The sequence below is a fragment of the Ptiloglossa arizonensis genome, chromosome 11 (genome assembly GCF_051014685.1).
Source record: "Ptiloglossa arizonensis isolate GNS036 chromosome 11, iyPtiAriz1_principal, whole genome shotgun sequence".
Taxonomy (NCBI): Eukaryota; Metazoa; Arthropoda; class Insecta; order Hymenoptera; family Colletidae; genus Ptiloglossa; species Ptiloglossa arizonensis.
The window spans coordinates 17,073,961-17,096,771 of NC_135058.1; the positions used below are offsets into that span (position 1 = coordinate 17,073,961).

General features: G+C 41.4%; 3 protein-coding genes across 11 annotated transcripts in view; 2 read left to right on the forward strand and 1 right to left on the reverse strand.

Moving 5' to 3' along the window:
- The first annotated feature begins 48 nt into the window (after nt 1-48).
- Nucleotides 49-12,410, forward strand: LOC143152842 (uncharacterized). 7 transcript variants are annotated; one of them, XR_012993648.1, is made up of 5 exons: nt 49-197; nt 379-480; nt 856-896; nt 1,640-1,969; nt 2,046-4,556. XR_012993648.1 is itself a non-coding variant. In XM_076323403.1 (4 exons), the coding sequence occupies exons 1-4, from the start codon at nt 56-58 to the stop codon at nt 12,085-12,087; spliced, it is 282 nt and encodes a 93-aa protein (XP_076179518.1). In that variant the 5' UTR covers nt 49-55; the 3' UTR covers nt 12,088-12,410. The 7 variants fall into 7 exon arrangements, 4 of the variants coding, with proteins under 4 accessions (XP_076179518.1, XP_076179515.1, XP_076179516.1 ...); XR_012993649.1 differs by lacking the exons at nt 1,640-1,969; nt 2,046-4,556 and adding an exon at nt 12,076-12,410 and having other exon boundaries at nt 379-578; XM_076323403.1 differs by lacking the exons at nt 1,640-1,969; nt 2,046-4,556 and adding an exon at nt 12,076-12,410 and having other exon boundaries at nt 379-465.
- LOC143152599 (tubulin glycylase 3A) lies at nt 12,148-21,271 on the forward strand. Its single transcript, XM_076322896.1, has 10 exons — nt 12,148-12,170; nt 12,295-12,733; nt 12,884-12,995; nt 13,313-13,524; nt 14,096-14,503; nt 14,677-14,884; nt 14,972-15,062; nt 15,378-15,575; nt 17,255-17,514; nt 19,138-21,271. Exons 1-10 carry the CDS (start codon nt 12,148-12,150, stop codon nt 19,500-19,502), a joined length of 2,316 nt encoding a protein of 771 aa, XP_076179011.1. The 3' UTR covers nt 19,503-21,271.
- LOC143152841 (zwei Ig domain protein zig-8) overlaps nt 21,050-22,811 on the reverse strand; it is a 33,441-nt gene continuing 31,679 nt past the window's right edge. For all 3 annotated transcript variants that reach the window (XM_076323396.1, XM_076323399.1, XM_076323398.1), the window contains exon 6: nt 21,050-21,501. In XM_076323396.1, the coding sequence (XP_076179511.1) occupies nt 21,395-21,501 (107 nt within the window). In that variant the 3' untranslated portion in view covers nt 21,050-21,394. The remainder of the gene's footprint in view (nt 21,502-22,811) is intronic.

Sequence of the window (22,811 nt, forward strand, 5' to 3'; positions counted from 1 at the left end):
TATAAAAAATACAATACCACAAAATCTGATTACACGTTCAATATTTATCTTAGAAATGACTGTTATACGTTACCAATGTATTCGGTTATTATATGTGAACTTGACTCTGCGCAGCGCAATTGCGCAGGTCAAGCTCCAAGAGGTTTCAGACCCGCACAAAGAACGTGTGCATTACAGGGACCCTCGGGTTTTAAGTTGTAAGTCCCGCTTTCATTAAATCGGAAAAATATTCAATTATGTATAACTACTTTTTGTAAAAGGAAAACGCGACTAAGCTTGAATCAGCTTTCAGTTTGATTCACTAGACACGGTCAAGTAATCGCAATTTTCGGTTGTTCTTTTCAAGGTAATGAGATGCAAAAATCTTACCTATTTCAGCGGATTTCTGGGCTATAAGGGTATCATTCGATGACAAGGATCCTGACTGTCTAAGGGAAAAATCACAAGTCCCACCTCTTCTTCTCGGTAGTAGATATTATGGTAGATACTTGGTCTCACGTATTAAAGTGCTTGACGGCTGCGCATAAGAGATGCGCAAAATTAATTTTAATGCACATAACCTACACACGTGACAGAACGTACGTACAAGTCGTAAAAGAATAACAATGCGCCGTCGATATCTTTGAAATACGTAATATTTAAAATTACATTTAAATTATTATTCATTAAATATATATCATTATGCTTTCAGAATCAATTTCGGTACATGTAATCTATTTATAACAGGTTATACACACGAGTAGCTATGAAATAACAATGTTCTACCAGTAGATTCGTGATATGTAAACTATAAAATAATTTGTTAATGCAAAGATTACATTGTTATTTACTAAACGTATTTCATTATTTTTTCAGAATCAATGTTGGCCTATAGTACTATATTTAACCGTAACAAGGTAAGAGTAATTGTATAATATACAAATTATAACAAGTAATTTTGTACAAGTAGTCTGCAACTATTGTTGTATCCCATTTGTGCTCCTTTTGCAAATCTAAGCGTCGCTTCTGTCGTATGCCTTCTTCATAAGTCAACAAATGTTTACATTCAGCAAGATATTTAATACAATGTTCTACGTATGCATGCCTTTAAAATTCAAAGATGCAGTGACTGTTGACACGTACAAAATATACAATGTACACTAGAATATATAAAGAACGTGCAACATATATCACATATGCATGATACACCGTACATACAAAAAGGCAACTTAGTTAATGAAACTGTACGCTGTGTATTCTTTATATTTTAGACTACAAAGGTATAGTGTATGCTGCACATTATTTATATTTAAAATTATAACGGTACATATTACAGTTCTTTGTATTTTAAAGTATACCTTATATCATAATGCATACTGTTTGTTCTCTACATGTAAATGGTTTATGCAATTACAATGTTAATATATCTTCCACCTTTTTTTGTATTAGATATGTATTACACACTTATATATATATATATATATATATATATATATATATATATATATATATATATATATATATATATATATGCTATTGGACTAAAATATGTAAGATATTAGTTATACGAAACTGATTTTTAGAACGCAATGAAATATATTTAACGAATAAAACTTTCACCTTTGAATTAATAATAATGTTCAAATTCAATAAACTATAGATGGAGCATTGTTATTTCACAACGATTCGTGAAACTACTTGCACATAAGTTGGTCACGCTTAGGTTAGATGTTTCGGAAGGTGAGTCATCTTATTCGGTCAATGGTATAATGTTTCTACGCATCCCTATCGCGCAGCCGTTAAGCACGTAACGTGCGAGATTAAAAACTGTCGAGGAGAATAAAGGGCAACAAGGTTCGTGATTTTCTCCTTGAACGATCCAACAATACACAATCGAGACTTGCAGAAGGATTGTCCACATATTTGATCGCCTTACGAAAAAAAAAAACAGAAATTAGTTCACGAGAAAGATGGTCGACCAAAGCTACAGGTAAACTTTTAATATTTCTCTGCATTTGTGGGCTACTTTACACGGTCAGTTCGACTATGAGTGTTTTACTTTACAGACTATAGTTCGACTTAGGATGCTTTCACAAAAATGTCTATATCTCTCTTCATTGTTTTAATTTTCAAATAAACTTATTATCATAGTAATTCCAAGACTATATACTTTAAAAACAAAGAAAATCGTTTGTTTGAAACTTGAATATCTTAATGCAATGTTAATGTGTTTGCTGATTTCATCCGTTTAAGTTCGCGAGCTAATTTATGCCGACGTATAGTACACTTTCATGAGGGTTTATACAGAAATATCCTAATCGTAAATCGTCCCAAAAATGAGGCGACCATTCCAGACGAAATAAGAATGTTATATTACTTACGTAAGTCGAGCACACTTTTCTTAAATACTTTCTGTTAAGATGACACTAATGAGCGGAACGACTACATTCCTTTCCGCATACCATAGGGCATGGAATAGTGCTCCACCTTGTTTTCGTCTTTCTTTTGTCTACGAAGAAGCGATGAAATCTCACGTGGAACCATTTCAGCGTTATTTCTGTCTAGAGAACGTGATACCGGCAATCCAAAACGAAACGCAAAAAGTACTGTTTCAAGAATAATCGCTGTCTAGTTTGTTTTCTCATTTCTTAAAATGGGATCATTACAAAGTAGTGTTTGCTTTCGCGGCAGAGAAAAAGAAAACTGGAGGGTTTAGTCGAAGAAGGGGAGGCAGAGAGTATGTTTTTCTCACGTAATTAGCCACTTCGAGCAAGAAACGGTTCTGGATAAGAAAGAAAATGGTTCTGTCGGGAACATAGAACAGGGACGATTTTGCTGAAAAAGGGAAAATAATTAACCCCGCTTTTTTCGTCGTACAAACACCTCTTATTTCATAAAATCGTATTCGAGGCTTAAAGACCACTGTGAAAGTAACGAAACGGTATCTTCTCTTTTGAAACGGAGAACAAAGAAAGACTTAGCTAGAAAAAGCATACTTTTGTAGGGCAATTAACGACTTCAAAGTGTACGAGAGTAAAATTGTCCAACAGACTCCTCATTTGATTCTACAGCGGAGATAAAATCGAGGATAAAAGTATTTGAATTTTTAGTACAATGAAAATGAAATATGTCATTTAATACAAACCTACATTATGCACAGTTGTGCTTCGATAATACTTTCGTCGATTAAGAATAATCTTTTGGGATACAATCAAATTCTTCTCGTAATAAACGTTTTTTTACTTAATGATGATTTTATCAATAGTGGGTAATTTAAGACTTTAAACTTGCTCGCATTACAGTTATCTTATATTCATCCTGTAAGCCTTCCATATTTGCCTATCTTGTTTCAAAATTATATTTTCAAGAAGATGTTTTTTCTAATAGAAAACCTAAATCATGGGTTACAAGTAAAAATCGCTTACCAAGATAATTTAAAAAGGTTTTAAAATTTTACTCGTACGTTTCAGAATTTCCTCAAATCAATTTGACGAATTAAGTATTTAGTTGTAAGAATAAAACTGCATAGCAAGAGAAGGCAAATCATTTTAAACAATAGTTGTGAACGCATTGGGAAATACATGCGATAACATTCTAAAGTCTTCAAGTACGAACGTTGATTCCAGATACCCTCATTACCACAGTAGTGATGAACTTGATCACGTGTTTCAAATACGTGACCGCAATGTAAACACCCTAAGGTCGAAACTTGGTCGAATCGGACAAATCTGAGGAATTTACCCAAGAACTCCATAGTAGTCCTATAACTGCAGAGAGGAACGAGATTACCAGCTTGTGTCTCGATTAGCTGTTCGTATCCTTCTAGTCTGTTTTCATCGATTGTCGAATCTCGCGCTTGAATTTTAGTTCCTCATCGTCGAAGTTTTGGGAGCATTTGAAACCTCCAACGAGTACTAACATTTGAAATTTTGATATTCAATGTTACGTATGCGTGAATAAAATACATATTTTTACAAACCGATTTACACAATTGGGCACATCTTAATAACAATAATAATGTACGCCTTTATCGCGGCAAAGTTCTATTACTCTATGGATCGAAGGATTAAATAAAACACGAAACACAGAAGCTAAATACATTTACGAAGCATAGCTCTTATTTTTATAGTAATAAATATTCTACCTCCTTCCTTGATTCCAATCGTAAAATTGTTGTCCTTGTTGGTAAAATGGCGACATTTGAAATTTGTTCGATAAGATAAAGATTACTTACCACAGAAATGTCGAAGAAAATTCTTCTCTTTAAGCAGATGCAAACAAGTTTCGAAATAGAGATGCAAAGGCTGCCACGGTTAGACGTGTAAAAGATATGCGATGTCCTCGTACGTATCTGCGACAATATAGGCATACGCAAGATGAAAACTTTACTACTCGGGTTTGAATTCGTATACGTTAGGCGGAAGTGGAGCAAAAGAACGCCAAGTAGAGCAGTACCCGGAGAAAAATAGTTCTCAAAGAAGAATCTACGTAATACATGACCTTGCTTTAAATTGCACAAAGGTCCTTTTAGCGATATAACATTTGGCGCGAGTACGCGTTCTCTTCGGTACTGCAATCTGTAACACGGTACGTTTCTTTGAAAAATACCTACAAAGAAGATTACACTGAATAAAATTCTTGACCGCGTATACGACAATGCACGATGTTTTGTGTCGTTGATTAAGTATCTACGTTGGTGTGTAACAACCGAATAAGAAACATAGAAATAATATACGAATCTGTCTTAGCGATGTAAATCCTCAATTCCGTATATTTTCAATAAAATATATTATCGATATACCTTTGAGAGCTACGAAAAATAGCGTAATACGTTTGTACGAGACAACTTATCGTTAAAAACTTTTCATTTGTTTTGCACGCTCACAAGAGATAGACGCGTGACCACGATTCCGAAAATGATTCGGTGTTCGATGTCTAGCAAAAGCATTTCGAAGTTACAGAAACATAAGAGACGGAAGCTTTCCTCTATTCTTTCCAAACGATCGATATCTTTCGCGTCGGGGATGGATCACCGTAAGGGACTTTTGTATTTCTTTTAAGATCAAAGTAAACATTTAATACCACTGGGAAAGAAGCACAGTGTTCGCGATCGATTAAACGCTATTTTCATTAATTACGGAATATTCGAATCGTGTATAAATTTTACACGAAACAATTAACAATTATAATTACGAAACATTGCATAAATATATAAATAACCAATATCGTGATATTAGAATCGTAATGTGGTGTGCGAGCAAATAAACCGAGGACAAACGATGTTGGTGCCTTTGGTTCTGATACGACTCGAAATTTTGGGACGGTGAGTCACGTAGCTATTAATCGACTTGCAAATTGCCTTTATCCAGTTACTGCGTTAAACGGCGATACACGTGAGAAAAGCGATGCTACCTAGCCGCGATTAGTAGACTTCTCCACCGAACGACCACCATTCTCTCAAATAGACGACAGGATAATCCGATAATTCCATTATACGGGATGGTAACGCTATAAAGTTTCACCTTAAACCGCCATCGTTCGAGAACACTGAGTCGAATATCATGTTCCCGCCGATGAAAATTGTGTCTCGATGTAAACGAACCCGTATACGGCGCCAATGTTACGGCTCTTGTCTCACAATTGACGAACAATGTTCCACTAATGGCTAACTCTTTGCTTCCGGCAGATGTCCGTTGAACGTTATACTACGTGGTATGTAACGATCTCGAGAGTTACGAGTACAGTATCAGCGAATCAAGTATACGCGTATCCTGAGAAAATAAACAAGAGTTCGTGCTTTTAATACCGTCGCTATTTGCGAAGAAAGTGAGAGGACTCTCTTCGAGATATTTTTTAACCTTATCGACAAGACGAGATATATCCTATCCTTGTACAATATTCTATTCCAAAAGGAAGATGTGTATAACGGGCTTCTTCTACCGTCACTCGAAAGACGATCTGAAATTTCCTCTGTGAAAGTTTAAGTCAGGGGTTCTCATGCATAATCGGGACTTTACGGACGGGCTGAAAAAAGAATCGACTTCTGGTGGTAGGAGTGTTATTCCAAGTATCTTCAGCGCAATACCTGTCACAGACGTTTCGCGATAAGATTTATATAAATACGTATGTCTTTTTTTCTTATTTATTGTATTTTATTTTATGGCATTTTTATTGCATTATTTTCGAAATTATGTCAATATTTACATAAAATGTGTAGTAATTATTACTTCCATACGTCTCTTTTTTACTCGATATTTCCTTCGGTTAAATACTATTACGATTTTAATATTTATTATTGTTATCTTTACTGTTACCGTAACGATTAATTTACGGACTAGTGGCCGATCGTCCCATTTCCGGCTGTTTTAATTGCTCTCTGTTTGCGAGCCACGATAAATACGGTGGAAAGGTAACCAAATAGTGCAACGGAGATGGCAATAATTTATTGGAACAAGTAGTATCGCTTACGAATCGCTGTAGTCGGATTATCCATTCAATTTTGCCCTCGGTTGTGATTATCGCAGATTGTTAAGTAATTCGCACCTGTAAACGTTTCCAACTGTAACTTATTTTACGCAGAGCACATTGTTACTGGCACTAATTGTCTCGTATTTAACGGACGGTCGAAAATCCCGCGACTCCGACAACGTTTCGGTAAAGTCGCAGTTTGAGAATCCTTGTACGAAGGCATCGCGAACGAACCTTTTCGCAGCATGCGCAACGCGCCAGGAACAGGATATTCGCGTTTCGAAGAGAAAAGAGAAGTTTGAGGCGAAGCGCGGAGAAACGAGGCCGCACCACCCTTCGCACCGCCATGAACTTAACCGACAAACTTTGTAACTTGTTTCTTCCTTCAAAATGCATCGTGTAAGATCTACAGAACCCGGGATACAAGTGCGAAAGTACTCTAGCGTTTTCAAACAAGATTATCTTGTAATAAGATTTATACAACTGCGAGTTCATTTCTGTTACGGGACCGAACGCGGCGTGGATAACTCTTATTTAGCAGTTACGACGCGACGCGACGCGACGCGACGCGACGCGACACGCGCAAATTTCCATAATGTTTTTTCCCTCCCTTAAATATTAATTGCTTCTGTCCGATGAATTTTCACTCTGGTGCGCATCAACGGCTATTTACCATTTACAACGGTATGGTAAATAGTCGGGGCTCGACTGAACTTTCGGTCACGGAAAACTATTCAAATCTTTAGTTTACAAAGTAAACACGGCTTCAAACTTCGCAAACTTTTTTCTTCTTTACGCGTATGCGATTGGTTTATAGGGAACGGAACAGGCATACGTTATTTCGTCCAGATATGGACCAGATGCGTATTTCTCAAACTTGTGCATGTCGCTCACTGCATTTTCTTATCTCCGATGTGGACAATAACTTTTACACGTAGTCGTAAGAAGTAGTATTGCAGTGCTGTTCGAACAAATGCCTTATAATTCTAATCTACAGAACAAAAGAACGGGAACAGACATATATAAAACCCAAATAGAACGGTTGCAAGTAATGCCTAATTATGCGCAAGGATAATAATTTCGTTAATTCGTTAAAACGTTTGCGTATATGCGAAAGAAAAGGTTAATTTATTTTAAATTTCGAACGGCAGTGTATACGCAATGCATATAGTGAAAAGACTAAAATTACTAAACGAATTACATCCTTTACAAAAGCAAAGAAATCTGGTAAATGTTCACGAAGGGTACTGTACGTTCCTATATTTGTACGCAAAACTCTGTTTTTATGGAGAAACTTCTAAACACGAAAATACGCTTCGCAGTAAACGAAACATCTGAACCAGGAGAGTAGAATTTTCATCCAAACGATGAGAATTTCCATGAACGTTTTCATCGTAAATAGGATGCACATAGATTTGTATTCGGATCGAAACATTTCGAAGCTCTTCGCATACCTTGGAAAAAAATCCCGCGAAACGTAGTCAAACAACCTTTTGATAGATACGCTACAAATGCTATTCCGAGCCAAGTTTTTGTTCGTGAAAAATTTGTCGCGCAGAAAAAATTCGTCGCATCGGAAAAGTTTGACAGTCGTCGCGTATTGTTCGGAAACGTGCGCGTTCTTTCGGAAGCATTTTCATCATCGGTAGAGAGGAGGTATTTTTTAACTTTGTCAAGTTTTCTGCCAGCTGCATCTATTTTGTAAATTTCCTCGTCCGTCTGCACGTTGCCGCGTATTAACAGGCATTTCCACGCGTCGCGAGCAGTCGAAACTCGAGCAAAAGTGTTTCTACGTGCGATCGAATGATCCTTTTCACCCATGTGTGCATCGATGTTGACCAGCGCGAAGGTGTACATATTGTTTCGAAAATTTCGATCGCGTCGATTGGAAAGTTTCGCACCACTTTGTTCGAAGCAGACATTGTGCCGACGATTTATCAAAATATTTACATCGTACGCGAAATTTCTTTACCATTGTATAGACCGTTGGAACCAGCGAATACGAATTGTCGATGTTCCATCCGGTAAATGTCGGTATTGGTCGCAAACAAGTTGGAACGGTGTTTCGTTAAGTATTGAATTTGTCGTTTCACACCGACGTAAATAAAAAGCGAAATACGGCGAAAGGAAAATTACGAATACGAGCGAAAAGATACATTCGCGTTGCATCGATGCTTTTTCTATTCATTATTGGGAAGTGTTGTCGATAGGAATATTTTATACGGGAAGGAAACAATTGTATTGTGTACCATTTTTCGATAGTAAATAATTTCAGCTGTTATTACATTGAATTTCCTTTCAAATATTTCACAATAGAAAAGAGTGCGTTCGCCGTGTAATAATAAGCGAAATGAAATTAATACAACCGAACGGTTTATTTTACGAAGATAAACATTCGAGCGAGTATAGAATGTACCGTTTACAGAATTAGCAAAACAGGGAGTTTGTTTGCGAAAATAAACAACGAGAACATTGTTTCCTCAAATTAACAGAGCGATGATTGCGATACGAGCCAAGGGATGAAATATGTAGGCTGGTTTCCGTGTGTTCTGCATTTAAGCTTCTTAACTTTGATCAATACATATATTTCAGACCGTTCTTCCATAATTAGAATAATGGATGGTCTAATAGGGGCTTCCATGCGAATAACGATGTAATTGTGAATGGAAAGTTTAAAAGCATTTCTGGTGCCTTTGGTGATTAGAGAGTGCAGTGGGCGTGGTTACTTAGCTAGTTAACCCATTCGCTCTTGCAGCAAGTCGGATCGAAAAGCACGTTTCGCTGACAGGATTTTCACCCGCCGAGCCTGTTCCGCGTTCCTAGTTAAACATAACTGATTTCCCGAAATATAATTGCTCGTTCTATATACGACGAAACCCCATTACGCGGCACGGTAATGTACGCTTCCGGAAAAAAGATTTCCCTCGTTCGTTACGCGATCGTGCCTCGTAACGAGTCTTATGCCGGCGCAATTCTCTTTCCTTACTTTGATCCGTCACTGTCGGTGCTAGAGTGGAACTGGATCGGTTACCAAAAGGTTTATTTGTTTCCGACTTAAGTGTACCGAAATTGAATTTATTTCTTTTTACCCTTTTTTAAATAGTTACCCGCGCGTAAAAGGGACAATACGGTTTATCGCTGTTGCCGGCAGGCACGGGTAAAATATTTTAAATTTTCGATAAGATCTACCAGTTCTATAATCTTGTATCGCAGACCTTGGCATCGCGAGAGGCTATTTAATTTATCCGGTACGATAACGAGAAAATATTTTACGACGAAACGCGTTTTCACATTCGAACTAAAATCGAACTGTCATCGAATGATAACATTTTAAAAGAATTCTACGCGTTACCGTTATACCAAGCGCTTTATATTATATTAAAGTCTGTCGTGACAGCATTTTGAACGCTAAAGGCGTTGGTGGGGCTATTTTAGTGCTGCAGATTTTCCGCCAGGGGAATTTTCAGTCATACGAGGCAATATATGACACGTGAAATTGTTCGGCATCAAATTCTGTTGGACTTTAGCAGCACCCCATGAAATATGGAATAAACGCATAAAATTTATGAACATTTGGTAATTGAACGCGTTAACGCTCGATCAAAGTGTATATGCATATAAAAGACAAATTGCATATTAAACGCACGACAAACTGCACCGCTGGACAGACCGAATTTTTATTAATTTTTCACGAAACGGTAACAGCGTCATCACGAATGCACGCAACGGAGAGTTTCGTTTCGAATTCTTTAGCGTACCGTTTATAGAAAGAACGCATTTCAACCGCGAAGAACGATATATGGTGGAAAGTACCGTCAGTTTCGATATATTTATTAATACACCGATACAAGCGAAAAACGTGCAAACGGTTTTCTACATACATATGTATATTCGATGTATCGAGGTGTTGACAACGCGAGCGCACTGAATTTTGCTGCATTCACGATATCGATGCGCGAAATATTTCACTGTATCGAGAATCTCTGTATTCGCAGATATCGTTTTCCTATTGTACGTACACGTACTCTACGTATTCTGGAAATAAACATATGTACATATTTACAGGTAGGAATATATCACCTTTCGCGCTGGTTTTGTTTTTCTTTCGTATCGACCGACTCCGTTGCTTTTATTTCTGGTTATTCTTTACCGCGGTTCATAAAATGTACTCGAGATTGGAAAGTCGTAAACAAACAATGCAACGTTTCATAAAAGTTGGCGGCGCATAGTCGCCGAGTTAAGGAGAAAAATAGACGATCGCGTAAAAGCAACATGTCTGCCCGATAATACATCAAGTTAAAGAAAACCGTTAAATTGCAAAAAGTCAAAACGTTCGGAGTAAGAGAACCATGAAATAAATTTTAGGGTTAAACCATATGTCTCGGGTAACCGTGAAAGGCTTTCACCGAACCAAAGGAATCACGACCGGTTCGGAGACATCGACGAAGAAGCCTCTAGTCAAAACACGGAAACCGACGAAACTTTAGTAAGACGTTCGCTACAGAAACTTTCAAAGTATATGTGTGTACGACCGGTCGATTTCCACAAAGTTCCTCCAACCATTTTTACGATAAGAAAAGCCTAGATGCCACCAGTTTTTAACCGATGAAATGAAGTTCCTGTTATCAAAATTGTTCGTCGCCATTCCGACAAATGGGAATAAATATGGCAAGTATTCGGAAGAAAATTTTCAAGGAACTTGCGTAATTACTCGTTTCCAACGAAGATGGATCGATTAACGTTACGTACTCGGGAACCGCGTTAAACGTACAACTGCACGCGTGTTTCCACGTTCGTATCAATCTCAATTGATTTTCGTTTCGCTAGAGTGTAACAATGGAACGGGTTCCAAAGTCCAAAATTTGGACAAATTATCGGTGCCGAGTTGCGATTCGTTTCGACAAGTTATCACATACGTATACGGCTCTCGTTGTTTCGTCGTTGTGTACACGGGAAACAGAAGGTGATCGAAATTGATGTTAATTCGATATCGAAGTGTCGAGGAATGTGTACGTCTTAATTATTTTACGTCGTTGAATAGTCGTTAGTTTCACCGTGGACCTGCCCAAAAAGGAAGTTAATTCTATCCCTTTGTAGTAATTTAATTACGAGCCTCGTTCAGGAAGAAAAAGGTACTCGGTTTAGGTGTCAAATTATAATATGGTCCTTTTTAATAGCGGGAAAAACCGGTTGCCAAAGTTCCTTGCATAAAAGGTTAATTACTTAGGCGATTAAGCTTGCCGGACAATAAAGCTGTCGGGTTAAACAGGCGGGTTGATCGATTTAGCCTTTCCCACTTCATCCATTAGGCGTTCAAAGTGTAAGAGCATCGACAAATATTTGCACCGTTTCTAGCGTCCCGTCTAATCCAAGTTTTCTCTGTACACGCGCTGTATCTTTAGAAACGCGTCGCGCCAATGCTCTTTTCCCACTCGTTTCCTTACTATATTTCTTATTTCGATTGAACGCGCACTCGTGCGAACGGATCGCGTCAAAAGCCGTAGGATTTCACGCGATTTCCGCGGTGAAGCTGTTCCTCGTTTACTTTGTAAGAAATTTTGTTCGCGCGAGTTTAACCCCGAATTAAAAAGATCATCGTATCGATAATATCGTTTACATTCTGTCCAGGAATTGACGTAAAATAATTCGATGCGATCGCGAAATCATTGAGTTATTCGTAAAAGTCTGCTCGAAACAACAATGGATTTGCCTCTCGATTTAAGGTGCGTGTCTTCTTTGAAACAAATTTTAATTCTGGAATGCATTAAACGAAGTTTCGTTGGGCGATTGATCGATCGCCGATTGAAAAGAGAAACGAAATTCGATCGATATCGTGTAATAAATTAGAACGTTTCACCTTCGTCGGTCAAGGGACATTAAGACCGCGAAAGATTCAGCGACAACGGATTTCACGAGAGAAGATAAAGAGGACCGATCCAGCTGCAAATTGGCTCCTTTGATCGGCCTGGAAAAGAAGGAGAGCTCTGTGAATCCGTACAATCGAACAGACTGGTCGAAAATGAACTCGAAATGGCCAGTTGCGGATACGGATGACAATGAGATCAACGCTGTTAACAGTCTGCCGCAGCTCGACTGCGGTGCACTCCCGAAATCGTACACGGACACGTGTTCTTCCTGTCCTCGAGAGACCATTGACAAGCACGACACAGACGCTATCGCCAACTACAGGGCCATTGTTCTCAAAGACGATGATTGCTGCACGGCACATTGGACGAGGAAAGAGTCTTACCAACGTATCAAGGCGAAAGTCAATAGAGCCGTAAAGGTAACGCTATCGCTTTACAACGGTTTCGAATGCCTATCGTTTCGCGCGCGCGTCCTTAAAAATTCTTCTTCATCGAACCTTTCTTAATGTTTTTCGCTCGCTAAAGATTCAGCGGTTTTCAAATACTTTACAGAATCTACCGTTTTACAGAGACACAAAATATTTATGATACGCGGCGAGTTGCCGAAATTGAAGGAAGCTCTAGAGAGAAGAGGTTGGGTGCAGAAATACGAAGCCACAAAAACAAGAACTTTACCTTACGGTTAGTTTCCTTGCGTACCTTAATTAAATTTTTTTCTCTCCTTCACATTTCTCTCTCTCTCTCTCTCTCTCTCTCTCTCTCTCTCTCTCTATTTCTCTCTCCCTCTCCCTCTTTCCTTCACTAATTAAAAATTAACCGCATAAACGTCGAAAAGTGTCGAAATAAAAGAAAGCATTCTCACCTTCTCACCGTTGGCTGAACTTTTGACCAATACTATTCTCTTACGTTTACGATGTAAATAACGTGAAAAGTCCTCTTCGAAGTTTTAATCGACGCGGCGATTCGAGTTTTCCTTTGAATCTCTGCTCGATTTTTAGGTAGCGTGGCCAGCTTGGAGGCAAGGTCATTAGGCGATCTGACCCAACCGGACGGGACGTTAAACGAGAAAGCGGTGATTTTCGCTTTACTACGTCACAAATCGCCAGACTTTATATGGGACTCCCGAAACGACTTTGTCGACTGGCACCGCGGCCTAAGTAGTAATACTCTCCTCAACAGATATCAGAAACCTTCGGTTTACACTTCCAAGGTTAACACAGCCGTTTTATTTTATGGAATTTCCCCGGCTCCGAGTTCTATAAAGACGGAATAAGAACACCGAACGCGACTCTCGTAAAAATACTTTCTCGCTTGCAGGGTGCCCCGTGATTCGTGACACGATCGAAAACGAATCGATTCGTCGTTCGAGAACAACTCGAAACTATAGAACGTAGCCCTTTTGTTCCAAGTCGACGTTTTTGAGAAAAGAGACAACTGCTTCCGGAGAACTAGCCTCTAGATCGATACTTTGAAAACGTATTCGTTTGCAAAAAAATGTTCTTCCACGTTTTCGGTTTATCGTACATCTTCCAAAGGAGTGTTCAACATTTCGGTCGCGGGACACCCTGTACTTTTGTGTAATCGGTCTACCTCGCAAATCCTTCGTTCGAATCAAAATACACGAGATGGAATGGAACGTAGATCGATTCCACCGACAGCGTACGTAAAATTAGTTAAATTAGTTACGTGTGCGGTTTACCCGGCGATCCAAGTTCCAAAATTTCGGTTTCGCGTACTTCGACGAGTACTTGGTAAAATATTTGCGATTACGAATAATGTAGCTAGGAATGGCTCGTATTTTGGAAGAGGCTCACTGGTTGTACGAGAAGGACGTGTCGAGTGTGCTATTCCCTCGATGTTACAACCTCAGCAGAGAACCGAAAGCTTTCCTCGAGGATTTTCGTCTGACCGCTGCCGCTGGCCTGTTGAAGCGGTTCGTACAAAGAATGCAAGACGACCGAGACACGGTGAACCTGGGACAGCGTACGATTCCAATGAGTCGACTGGAATTCGCTATAAAACGTTGCGAAGAATTTATCGCTTGCGCGAACCATAGGAACATAGATGAAGACTTTGTCGCCGAACTCTCGGAAGAGGAATGGAATTCCTTTTTGGACGATTACGCCACGGCCGTTCACGATGACGGTGGAATCGAGAATACGTCGGAGAAGAGCCAAGAGCATCTTCAAGTACGCTACTATTGGACGTTCGTTTCTATCCTAATTGTATAAAACGCGAAAGCAGTGTCGTACGTTGTAAGACGAAAGCGGTGTTTCTCGTCGTCGAGTTGCTCGCAACCCTGACCGAACCCGCGTCGATTCTCTCGAGCTTTCCTCGTCAAATCTTACCGTGTGTCTCTTAGAGTTATTACGAAGCGGCGAAATTGACTCTGTCCAAGTTGAAGGAGGCCGATCCGCAGTACGAGTTGAACGGTATGCGGAACACGTGGATCCTGAAACCGAGTGAACTTTGTTGCGGCACGGGTATCAGTATATCTCATAACTTGAAGGATATATTCCGAAAGGTAAAGGGTAGACCGAAGGATTACTTCATCGTTCAAAAGTACATCGGTGCGTACCTCTGGATCTCGACTCGTTTCTTTCAAAGTTCGCGTTCTAACGACAGTCTTTCGTCCGTGTCCCGTCCCTTCTTTTCAGAACGTCCTTTGTTGATTCACGACACGAAGTTCGATATCAGACAGTGGTACTTGGTCACCAACACGTTTCCCATGACGATATGGTTGTTCAAGTAATTACATTTAATTCTACTTTGCATCCGAGTCGTAACGCAAACGTTCGAACGAAATCCAGAGAAGCCTCGAAACCATACCGGTACCGTTGTTCCACTTTCGAAGAGAAGTCCTTTGCCGAGCGAACCCATCGGCAATGAAAATTAAATACGAACAAAAGGCATTCCGATAAATGAGTTTGCGCAGCGATTCTTTAAAGAAATACTCGGCGAGAAAGCGCTTTCGAATTTTTTCTCGAAAGCATTTCCCCGGCGAAGATTCGACTAGATTCCATCAAAGAATTTTCTCGATCCTCTTCCCTCCTTTTCCATCAGGGAAGGACTGCTTCGGTTCAGCTCGAAGCCCTACACGTTCTCGACTTATCACGAAGCGATTCATATCTGCAATACCGCCATTCAGGAGAAGTACGACGAGGAGAGGAGGAGAAGGAGGAAGCGTGGAATTTCGGAGGAAGTCGTAAAATCGGTTCGCGATCAAGGATGGGACTGCGAGAAGCTGAACGAATGTTTAAAGTAATCCCCCGACCGGTCTTCCCGACTTATACGAGAAAGTTTCGGTTATCCGTTCGTTACGCTCGATAGCCCACGGGGATCGAGAGATCGATAGGTCCGGTGCGCAAATACTATGCTCGGGAAGCGTCCAACTACTTTCTCGTCGGGTAATCGGCTGCCTTCTGTCGTTGCTTTTACCACCGTTCCGATCACGATTACAACTTTCTCTCGAGTCGAGATACACCTACCTTGTTCGTTTCGGTGCCACGGGCGTTTCCGAACATTCGATCGCGTCTTCCTTATTTCCGATAAGATACGCACAAACTACCTTTCTCACCGCGAAAAAAGTACTCGCTTCGAAAATTTATTCCAGAAAAACTACTCGACGAACCGATTCGATTTTTCGATTTTTACTCCATCGAAAAGACGATTCAGATTTTAGATCATTCGAGAAAAAAAAAAAAAAGAAACGTCCACCTTGTACAATATACGCAAATTAAATGCCACGAACACGGTGCAACACCGTCCGCACGATTACGGTTTCAAAAATCTGAAAAAGAAAGCGGTTCACTGGATCGAAGTTAATCTCGTCGATTGGGCGCGGATCAAATTTCTTGAAAAATATTCAACATTGACAGAGTTATCGCGCAGACAGTCTCCAAAAAATGTTTCTCGGGAATAACGTGTTCAAAGATTGACCCGTTGCATCGACGAATAGAATAGTTTCGTTCCGATTATCTGAATAAAGATTTATTCAAAGATATTTATGCATGCCCGACTCTGGTTCTTGCGAGAAACATTCGCGAAGTGAATTCCCTCCTCGTTCCTCGATTTTCTTGAAACTTTCAAGGTTCGTAGAGTGGCAAAAAATAAGGGATCCGTATCTTTTTTTAGCGGCAGTAACTCAAGTTTAAGAGGAAATTGCTCTTCAAAGTTTTAGCCCGTAATCCTATCTTGAGAATTGGTGGGGATATAAGAAAGTTTTCTTTGGCAAATTCTTCGTAGTTTTTGACATCGGTAAAAATACCTCGATAAGGCTTTTATCGCTTACCTACGTATTGTCCAAACTATTGCCAACCATTCTTACTTCGCGTAACGCGGACCACAGTGTTCTCAAACGATTTTAGGAATTTTATTGTCAACTTCTTCTTACCGTTTCTTACCGCGCGGTACGTTTCAATAATTTCTACGCGAAGAGTGTTCACGACTTGGTTGTGAAAAACGATAAAATTGATTTCGGTTCGAGAGAGTTTTCGCCGCGTAACAACGGTAATCGTAAAAGTATGGAAGAGATTTTGCGTTAATAGGGTAGTTTGGTCGGGGGTGTGTCGCGAGCGGTAGATGGCCGGGTAAATGTTCCGAGAATCGAGCGACGTTATTTACCCTATGTCTCTCCCGTTTCTGAGTACATTAATGTTGCAAAAGACGCTTCCGTGCAAGAACGATGTTTGTACGCGAGTCACCGAGACGGAATACCCCGAAGCAGAGTCTCGCGCTCGAATTGTTTAAATTAAGCCGCCGTCACCTCGTCGAGGCTTCTCCGTAGTAGCTCGAGTCTTCCCCGTAAATACTTTAAAAGGGTAATAGCGCCGAGAGTCTATCGTTCGAGGACGTATAACGTACACGTAGCCAGGTTCCGCACCGGAAAGGTTACAAAGCGAACAACCTCGCGAGCGACGATGTAATCTTCGGTTTGGCAGGCAAATGGGACTCGAGGGTGAACCGTATTACGATCAGATTTACCCGAAAATGGCGGAAGCTATAGTTCTAACGATGCTGGCCTCTCAAGAACACATGGACAGGCGGCGTTGCAGCTTCGAGCTCTACGGAGCCGATTTCGTCGTGATGGAGGACCTTTCCGTCTGGTTGATCGAAATCAACACGAATCCACGGATGCACCCGCCGAGCTCGAGAATCACCAAACGCCTCTACACCGATGTCCTCCAAAGCTTGGTTAAAGGTTAGCAAACTACGATCTATAGGGGATCGTGGACAGAAGGAAGTTGTCAGGAACCGAGACTGCGGGGAGAAAGTTTCGGAGAGCGGTGAGCTCGGGACAAGACAGCGGACAGGGTGTCCTCTGATGCTTCCTTGGGAATACTCGAACGGGCTTTCGAAATCGTCTAGTATCGACTGCTGGCTTTACGGTCTCTGATTAAACAACTTTGCTGACTGGGAATACGAATCGAGCGGGCAACCTTCGACTCTTTCGGCCGCGGGGCTCCCACCGAAACGACCTTAATTCTCTCCGATCGAATCTGGGTCGAACGAAAAGCCTTTGCCCTCTCTTTCTTCTTTCGTCGCGTACCAGCGTATTATTTCCCTGGCAAACCAATCGTGGAAATTAACCTTTACGAATTCCCCGGAAACGGAACACGCGCGTAGCTTCGATACAGAGAGGTTAAAATCGGTCGCGTCGGTGAATATCTTCCGAAAAGCCGAAATTCGCCTAATTTTCGGCGAATAGTTTCCGAAAAGAATTTTCCGAGGATATTCGCAAGTTATAACTTCGAGCGAAACGTCGGGAACAAAGTACGTACGATATTAATTTTATTCTTTCCGCGCGAACGGTGTCGCTTAGCGTAAAAAAGTTTCGTCCACAGACGCGGACAGAAAAATCAAGCCCGTCCGCGGTGACACAATTAATTTACCATCCTGGCGTTCCCTTACCGTTTTATTAATTTCGGTCTCGTTCTACGTGTCCCGTTTCGTGTACAAAGCTGCTTTTTCACGGTACGAAAAATGTCTACATCTTTGAAAGTCGTCGGTGCTACGATCGTACGAAACGAAAGAAACTTGCTTCGAATACGGCACCTTTTTAGTCCGGTTTGATCCAATACTTGTATCAATGCGTCTCCAGTGTGTATTCAATCTCTGCGAGAGGAAGGTAGCTTTTCAAGCTCGAAAATACACGTTTCCCAGGGGTACGCTTTATCGATTGTTGAAGCAAATTGGGTAAAAATAAGTGAACGAACGTACCTTGGAAATTTTACGAGGAATCGCTTTCACTGGTTCTCGAATTATCGTTGCACCGAAGCTTGCGAGCGCGGTTGAATGTTTCGAGATATTTAAATGTACAATAGTTGGTTTCAACCGAAAGAGTTCATCGGAAACGAAGCCAACGATTCGCGACGGTATGCAAGACTACGGTACACACGGATAAAATACGTCCTCGACCTCAACCGAGGTAACAAGGAAGAGAGACGGGTAGACAGATTTATCGACCCGGAACCATTTTCTCCGAAGGCCATGCAATAATTACGATTAAAGAGAGGGGGACGGGGCACAGGGGTCGTAATAACAGCGTCACCGATTAACCTAAACGATGATAACGTTAGAGGCACTACTGCGATAATTGTTCGAGCTCGGAGCGATGCGAATATTGCCACTGGTCCAATTGTATTGCGTCTCGTTCGTTTTGTCGTGTTATCGAAAATGTACACGGAGGGAGGAAATTTGGCTCGAATGAGGCACGGGCGTGTGGTATTGAAAAACGTAAGCTCCTTAATCCGGGGAATAATCGGTTTCGAGGGGGATAAGGAAAATGCGAGCAAAGCGAGAACTCGTTTGCAATTTGTTTCAGTGATAATGGACGTGCCTTTGAACTCAGCCGCTGACACGGGTGGTTTCACACTTGTCTACAAGCAAAATATACCCGACTTCCGATCTTATCTCGGCCCTTGCCTCTTTGTGTTCGGCAAGTCGATAACGTTGCAAGAGCATCCGCGAAAACGCGACAAGAAGAGGGGAAAGATGAACACCTGGGTCAAACAGCAGCAACAGCAGCAACAGCAGCAACAGCAGCAACAGCAGCAACAGCAGCAGCAACAGCAGCAGCAACAACAGCATCACCGTGCGTGGACCGCGCCACCTTTGATGCCGCGATCCAGGGAGCCAAAAATAGTCGACTTTATCGATTACTTGAACACCGCCCGGGCGGTGACTTAAGTTTTAAGCGCGTCACAATTTGGTAATCGTCTTCGCGCGTTTCAATAACTGTCCGTCGTGGACAGATCGGGAATGGATTTCGATCGTTCTCGAAATGTTCCGAAACATCGAATCGAGTTGACTTTCAACGAAAAGAAACGACGGAAGTAACGAAATTCGTGTGTAAAAATTAACGGTAATATTATACGATAATCGAGTCTCTCGTCGACAGCAGGTACGTTGTTCACGCGCGTAACATTGAATTTCAATGTCAACGAGATGGCATTTGGGCAGTTTTGAAATTTCCAACCGATCGTTGCTGGTAAATCGATAGTTGGTAAATCGAAATATACAAATTCGACGAAACGTAATCGTTCGAGCGTTTCGACGGAGTTATCGATAGCGCGACGGACAAAGGTATAATCGCACGATCCGATGCGAAGAAATGCTCGAAAGGTTGTTAAAGGTCGCTGCGACCCAAATATCGCGGAGAGTTGAACATCGAAACGATTTCGGTGACCGATTAAAAAAAGCGGGTAATTCTTTTTTCGTCACGGGACGTAGTAATGGACGAAAGAAAGGAACAAGCTGTCGCTTCGTGAACGTTTATCGGAATGGACGGATTGAAAATCGTAAGGTCGCATCCCGGTTCTAAGGGGGATTTTCAATAGGAACGGGAGAATAGAGAATTCCCACGATCTGGGAAAGTGTTTCGAGCGCGCGAATTATACAAGGACCGAAATATCGTAGGATTCGATCGACGCGGCGTCCGGGTGAGAAAAGGTTCGGTGGATGATGAAAGCTTGTCGATCGAGGAAAGATATTTGCGGAACGAATATTCGAGTCGAGTCTTTCTCGCGTTAACCGGGGAACGGTAAATTCGATTCCGTTCCCGGCCGAGTTTGTCGCAATTCGCGAATATTCGGGTCTGTTCGTATTTATACCGGTTCCTCGGTAGCCAGCGTCACGAGCACGTAGCTTCCCCGGGAAAAGTCAGTTGCACCGTGGTGTAATTAATGGCCGCAAGATAGACGAAGTAATTAACGCTGTCATTAGCCGGTGCCGTCGCTGCGTCGACGTTTCTTTCGGCAACTTCCTGCCAGAAATACTGGGCTGAATGTGCTCGCGAGGGTTGAAGAGGAGAATCCACTTTCCGTGCGAAGTCTTTTATATCGTTCGTGGCGCAGCGGGAACAAATAGTGCATCGAGGTAACGCTTTATGTATACGAACCACGGTATATGCATTCGAAGGCGGAACGGAGTAATCTTTCTCGCGAGCGAGCGAGCGAGCGAGCGAGCATTTTAGATAAAATATATTTTGTCGTTCGGAGCGCAACGGGAATCAATGGGCCGGCAGTTTTTGGGAATATTCGTCCAAAGAAACGTTGCGGAAATGTAATATTCTGTTTCGCGAACTGCGAGCACGTTTATCGACGTCGAATCGACGAACCGGGCCGAAACGAAACCGGGTACATCGTATTTACCGATCGCGATCAAAATCCAAAGGCTATCGAACGAACATCTGTCCAGCGAACTGATTCCTCATTCCGATACAACGGCCAGAAAAATATCCGGAAGATAAAGACAATCGTTTTATTGATATGTACATACAATAAATTTATTTACAAATAATACAATAAATTTTGACGTCGTAAGTTATTCGTTCTTGATGATATATCTTAACAAAATACTACGCTCTTACCGATTATTGTGCCGTGCTGATATTCGAAAACTCTTTTGGTCACGGAAATTCAATGTAAATGTAGGTAATATTCGGTTTTACCCTGCACAAATATTTACCCAAAGAACGTTAACGATCGTAGGCGATGCGATTCACCGAGATCGCGGTGTATTATCGCGCCGGGCAAGTGTTTCTTCTTCGTCTCGGTTTCTCCGTCCCGTTCTTTGTTCCGTTATATAAAGATTACGTTAACTATCGTTAAAATTATAAAACACATCGGCCGTGTACGGACGTACGACGAACTTCCTTCCCCGTGATGCATCGCAGCCGGATGTTCCTCTGCAACAGAAATCGTTCGCTCCAGTTGTAGGAAAATTTGGAGATTCGAAGGTACCGATTTACCTGGTCACGCTCGATGGTTTTCCCGTTCGTTCGAAATTCCGTGGCCGATCGTCACCGATTCGGCTCCGGTGTAACGCGATACCGGTACGAGCCCGACCGTTCGAACAATTAAGAGAAAGATCGAGCAAACAGAGGTTCGCGAGCGGATCGGTCAGCGCGATGACGGTGATAAATCACCCTCGCGCACGACGTGTCGCATCGATCTGCATTCGCGTCAGCTAAGGCCGTACACCCGGCCATTGTACCGAGCAATTAGCGCTTGAAGTTGATAAATAACATACCGGAAACTCGGCTTAACTTATTTCGAATTATCGTTAAATCCACGCGTCCGCTTTCACTCCCGTGATAAGGCGCGCCGTAATAATTTACACGACGAAGGCGAAACAATTATTTCGACGTTCTTCTCCTCGCTCCGTTCTCGATAACGCCCGGCGCCAAGCAAAACTGTATTATTTTACTTCACGGTTCTTTTCTTTTCGCAATATCAATTAAGCGTGTTATTCCATCTCGGGAACTCCTTTCGAAGTTAATAATCGCGTACCCGAGGTAGCGGAGTAACGGAGCAAAGTAAACGTTTCCAGTAGCGAGTCGGTCCTCCGGACTCGCTAATTGCGACAAACGAACCGATACATCGATCGAAACGGTCGAATGCGAAAATTAAAGACAATTAAAGTCCGTTGCAACGGCAAGCACTTGCGTAGCCGAAGCGACGCGTCATAACCGCTAAGAAAGATCCTGGAAACGTGTGCGGGTATCTCCTTTCGTTTAGATTCTATTATATGTACTTTGTCAAGTTTCTCGATTCCCATTGCCGCCTCCATAGTCCGGAGAGACTCTTCGGTTGAAAAAAAATCATTAGAATTTCACTCGGCCTCGACTAACCGGAATTTAAAATATCAAAAGGCATCGTCGTTTCTCTATTATTTTTTCATCGGCGTTCGAGATTAAAGAACAACGGTTCGATTATTCGAAATCGATATTGTTACAAGGGAATCGATATTTCGTTCAATTTCGAAGGAGATTCAAAGAAATATTAATAATGTCGATTATCGATGATAAAGCGCAGTGGAGAAGTAGCGTTTCTCGGACTCTCCAAAGTACGATCAATTTGCATCGCAACGAACCGTTCAACGTTTCGACCCAATTTTTAGATCCTTGTCGGGAACTTGGCAAAAGGACGCGCGCGATGGATGCTTTTCCAAAACGTGGCTAAGAATCGAGCATTTATATCTCGGTGCAACGATGGT